The sequence below is a fragment of the Rhinopithecus bieti genome, unplaced genomic scaffold, assembly GCF_001698545.2.
Source record: "Rhinopithecus bieti isolate Rb0 unplaced genomic scaffold, ASM169854v2 scaffold_12077, whole genome shotgun sequence".
Lineage (NCBI taxonomy): Eukaryota > Metazoa > Chordata > Mammalia > Primates > Cercopithecidae > Rhinopithecus > Rhinopithecus bieti.
The window spans coordinates 449,379-453,279 of NW_016807340.1; the positions used below are offsets into that span (position 1 = coordinate 449,379).

Below are 3,901 nucleotides of genomic sequence, written 5' to 3' on the forward strand. Positions count from 1 at the left end.
AAAAAAAAAAAAAAAGGATTAAGGGAGGTTTGTTTTTACTCACCTGCAGAAAACCACTATGACTTTAAAATATGTGTACAAATCACTCAACTTTTAATAACAACTCATGAAAAACAGTTTTACCGAACCTAAGATAGTAGGTTTCCAAATTGTTCAAGAGCTCTTACTTTCTCAAAAAAATACCTAAGCAAACTCTTCTAAACAAGTTGTGGTCACCCAGCAAGGAAAAGTTTTACCTACACTGCCTGCTGTGAGGGCAAATTAACCAGATTCCTGCATTCTTAATCAACTTTTTTTTTTCACAGCAGGTTTTACAGAGTATACAATGCATTTATGCAGGAATGTTACACTAATTCCTAATTCATCAACTTCCATTCACAAAGCTAAAGAAATAACTGGAGATTCCTAAATAGGGGAAAAAAATCTTTCTTATCTTGCCTCACTTTAGTTTTAACCTACATTTTCAGGACACAACTAATTTAGATTATGTTTAAATGTCGAATTTTTAGATGTTTGACTTATGGAAAGAATTGACCAATACCTGGGAGTATTATTTCATCATAGAATAAGAAAAGTTTATCAGTTAACAATAAAAAATATATAATAAAATCTATGAATTTCTAGAAGCCAGGGACTAGATCTTAACTCATCCTAACACTCAGCAAACTAGCACAAAACAGGCATTTAGTAACTGTTTGCCAAATTAAAAAAAAAAAGAACTGCAAAGACATATACTTGCTAGTCCTTCCCACTTCTTTATCTAATTAATTAGTACCAAATTTAGATATAAAGCAAGTAAAAAATTCAGTATTGTTGAAATTTGAATGCATTCAGTACTAGTAATGAGTTTTATAACTGACTTCTGAGCATATTCAATTACTACAACTCAAAAGATATTTACTAAATATCCATTATAATGTCAGGCTAATCTCTTGATTTAAAACCCTTAGAATTTAAAACCCATAGAAGGACAAATTAGCCTAGTAATCACATGGGCAAGTCACAGACAGCTGTAACCACCATCACAGCTCAGTTTTTGTTTCAGCAAAATGTAAGTAACTACTAACTGGATTAATGCAGGGATTGATTTTATGATTTTGATGATCATAAATGATGAATTTGTAATTGATATAGTTACCATTTAAATAAAAAAAGTTATTTAATGAGTGATTACAAATAACTGAGTAATTTTTTTTATTAAATGTTTTGCAATCTGATTAACCAGAGCAGTATTTACATCCCTCAATTTTCAGCTGTCTCCTGAAATGCAAGCTGGTAATTGCAATTTGGATCTGGCCAAATCCTTCACCAATATTGGAAAGAGAATCAAAATTTGTTTCTTAGTGACAGCTATAGGATTGTAGGACAGCATTTCAGATAAGGAGTGCTTACAGATAAACAACCACCTCAATGATATTCAAGTTAAAACCTGTGACTGATGAGTCTATGTAAAACCGAAACAACATACTAAGTGATGATGAATGTCAGTATAAGAAAATACTTAAAATATGTGGTATGTTACAGAGCATTTCACACTTTTTAAAAAGAAAAGGATTCACTTAAATGGGTGACAGGCAGGGTAAGGGTAAATAAGATATGGTACTCTCACATAAAAGTATATACTTTCTCTAACAGAAAGAAGTATTGCTACCAGTGTGGTATAAAAGGCTATAGAAGATAGACTGTACAAAACGAAAAAAAGATTATAAACCTGTGTGTACAGCAATTTGTAGCGTAAATTATATAGAACTATGGGTTTTTTTGGCACATGTGTGTAAGATTTCTATAGGTCTTCAAAAATATTTTACACTTATCTATAATTACAATTTTAAAGACAATCAGCACATAGGTAATACAAAAAAAAAAAAAAATCCGTGCCAACAAAAATAAGCAAAAGTTACAATTTTCCTATAAAGAAGAATGTTTAAACTGTCCTTACTATAAAACTGACTCAGTGAGGAATTTCAGTCTCTAGTTTTTGCTTCAAAATTAAACCTAAGAGTTACATGGAATTAAAACTGTACAGGTAGTTTATCATAGAGATACATATTCTAATTTGATTTGTTTTATCTTCCATATTGAAAACATTATCACACAGAGAAGTTAAGAGAAGAAAGGAACAAATACCCTAGGGGCTCAAAATCATTACCCGGACTTGTTTCCTGCCAGGTAGAGGCTCTGTGCTAATGATCTTCACAATCACTCCACTCACGAACTGTGGTCCTGTTGCATTCACTTTCTCCTGGGGGGGACACTCTTCACTGTTGGCTGTTGATTAGAAAAGGAAAAAGACCAGCACTAAATCTCTTACACTTAACAATTTAATACTTGGGAGGACTATCTTAGAATAATTCCTGAGGCAGATTTAAATAATTTAAAACATTTAATTTTAAAATAAAGTTTATTTTATGTCATACTGCTTATTTCAAAATACCATGAAATAAAATCCAGAAAGTTTTATTATTCTACATGCAAATTGTTACTGCTAGAAGAGCACTGGTAAAGTCTTTAAGTTTGCACCTTCTCCCTGCACAAAGGAACAGCAAATTTTAACTCAATAAAGTTAAAAAAAAAAATTATAGGATACTGTGTTTTAAATACATTATTATTCCAACGTGAACATCATTTATTTTTACAAGAAATGATAATTTAAAATGTATCCTAAGTTTGAATTCATAAGAATTTTGCTTTAACTTATTCCTGCTTGTGGTTCATACTACAGAATGAAATTACAGGTGAGAAACTACAAACTTCATTCCTACAAACTTGTTCAGTCTACAAACTGCACTCATGTGCTTAAATGAAAACTGTAGAGAAAACTCAGGTTATTTAAAAAATTGTTTTAAATGAGCCTTTTAAATGTTTTTATATCAAGAGTAAATAACATAACTGGATAACTTAACAAATCAAGAATTGCTGTAATAATGACACAGAATAATGAAGTTTTTTAAAACTAAAGTTTATCTTGTAACAACTCAGAGGTAGCATTTTCATATATAAGTACATTACAATGTTGTCAAAACGATCAGTGATCTTTACTTTTTTCATTTTTCATTCCAGTCTTCTGAGGTACTCCACCGTCTGTTTCCATTTCTGACTCTGATTTTATTTGGGATATTGTTTTTTTTAAAGAAGCCATGCTAGCTTTTTGTAGCGCTAAATACTCTTTTTTCAAATCCATCCATTCGCTCCTGCAAGGAAAGAAATGAAAGTGATAACAGATGACTAAATATAAAAAAAAAAATAAAAATAAAATATAAAAAGTAAATATGGGAATATCTAAATATATACATTCACAATGACTTGGAGTAACTCCTCCACCCAACTTTCTTGTTTCTTTAAACACATATTCAAAATATTTCCTGGGTTCTAAAGACATTTAGCAAATAAGCTAAGGGAGTTCCTCTTCCCCTAATATTCAGATTAAATGTTTTAAGATTGCCAATTTCATTTTTGAGTGTGTCTGAAGTATTTTAATTTATGAAAGTAAAATTTTAGCATTGATTCCTTAACTAGTAACATTTACTAAATCAGTCATCTCTGTGGGAAAAGCGCGAGATTAAAGATTTGTTAAACTGCTTCCAATTTGAGAGATAACATTCCTTAGTATTTACTTGAATCAAGAAGAATTTCTAAGTAGAACAAAACACCCCATGGAAGCAATCTATTTATTTACATACATTTAACATGTAGATGTTTCTTCAAACAGCTAGAGTTCCTCCAGATAGAAACACAATGCCTCTCTTGGCTTAGTGGGAGCACTCATTGTTACCCTAATCTACGCCATCAAACAAGCAGATAGATTTTCCTTTTTTTTTTTAAAGAGGAAGATATCTTGTGGTAATGGTTTTAGCTGTTAACATTGACATCTGTATACTTCAAAAAAAAAAAAAAAAAAAAA

At 30.7% G+C, this 3,901-nt stretch overlaps 1 protein-coding gene across 4 annotated transcripts in view; it reads right to left on the reverse strand.

The window, feature by feature from the left end:
* Positions 1-1,972: 1,972 nt before the first annotated feature.
* LARP7 (La ribonucleoprotein 7, transcriptional regulator) overlaps positions 1,973-3,901 on the reverse strand; it is a 16,069-nt gene continuing 14,140 nt past the window's right edge. For 2 of the 4 annotated variants that reach the window (XM_017881371.1, XM_017881370.1), the window contains exons 9-10: positions 3,040-3,191; positions 1,973-2,268 (exon numbers count right to left, since the gene is read on the reverse strand). In XM_017881371.1, the coding sequence (XP_017736860.1) occupies positions 2,129-2,268; positions 3,040-3,191 (292 nt within the window). In that variant the 3' untranslated portion in view covers positions 1,973-2,128. The remainder of the gene's footprint in view (positions 2,269-3,039; positions 3,192-3,901) is intronic. The other 2 variants (XM_017881369.1, XM_017881368.1) reach the window with 2 other exon arrangements.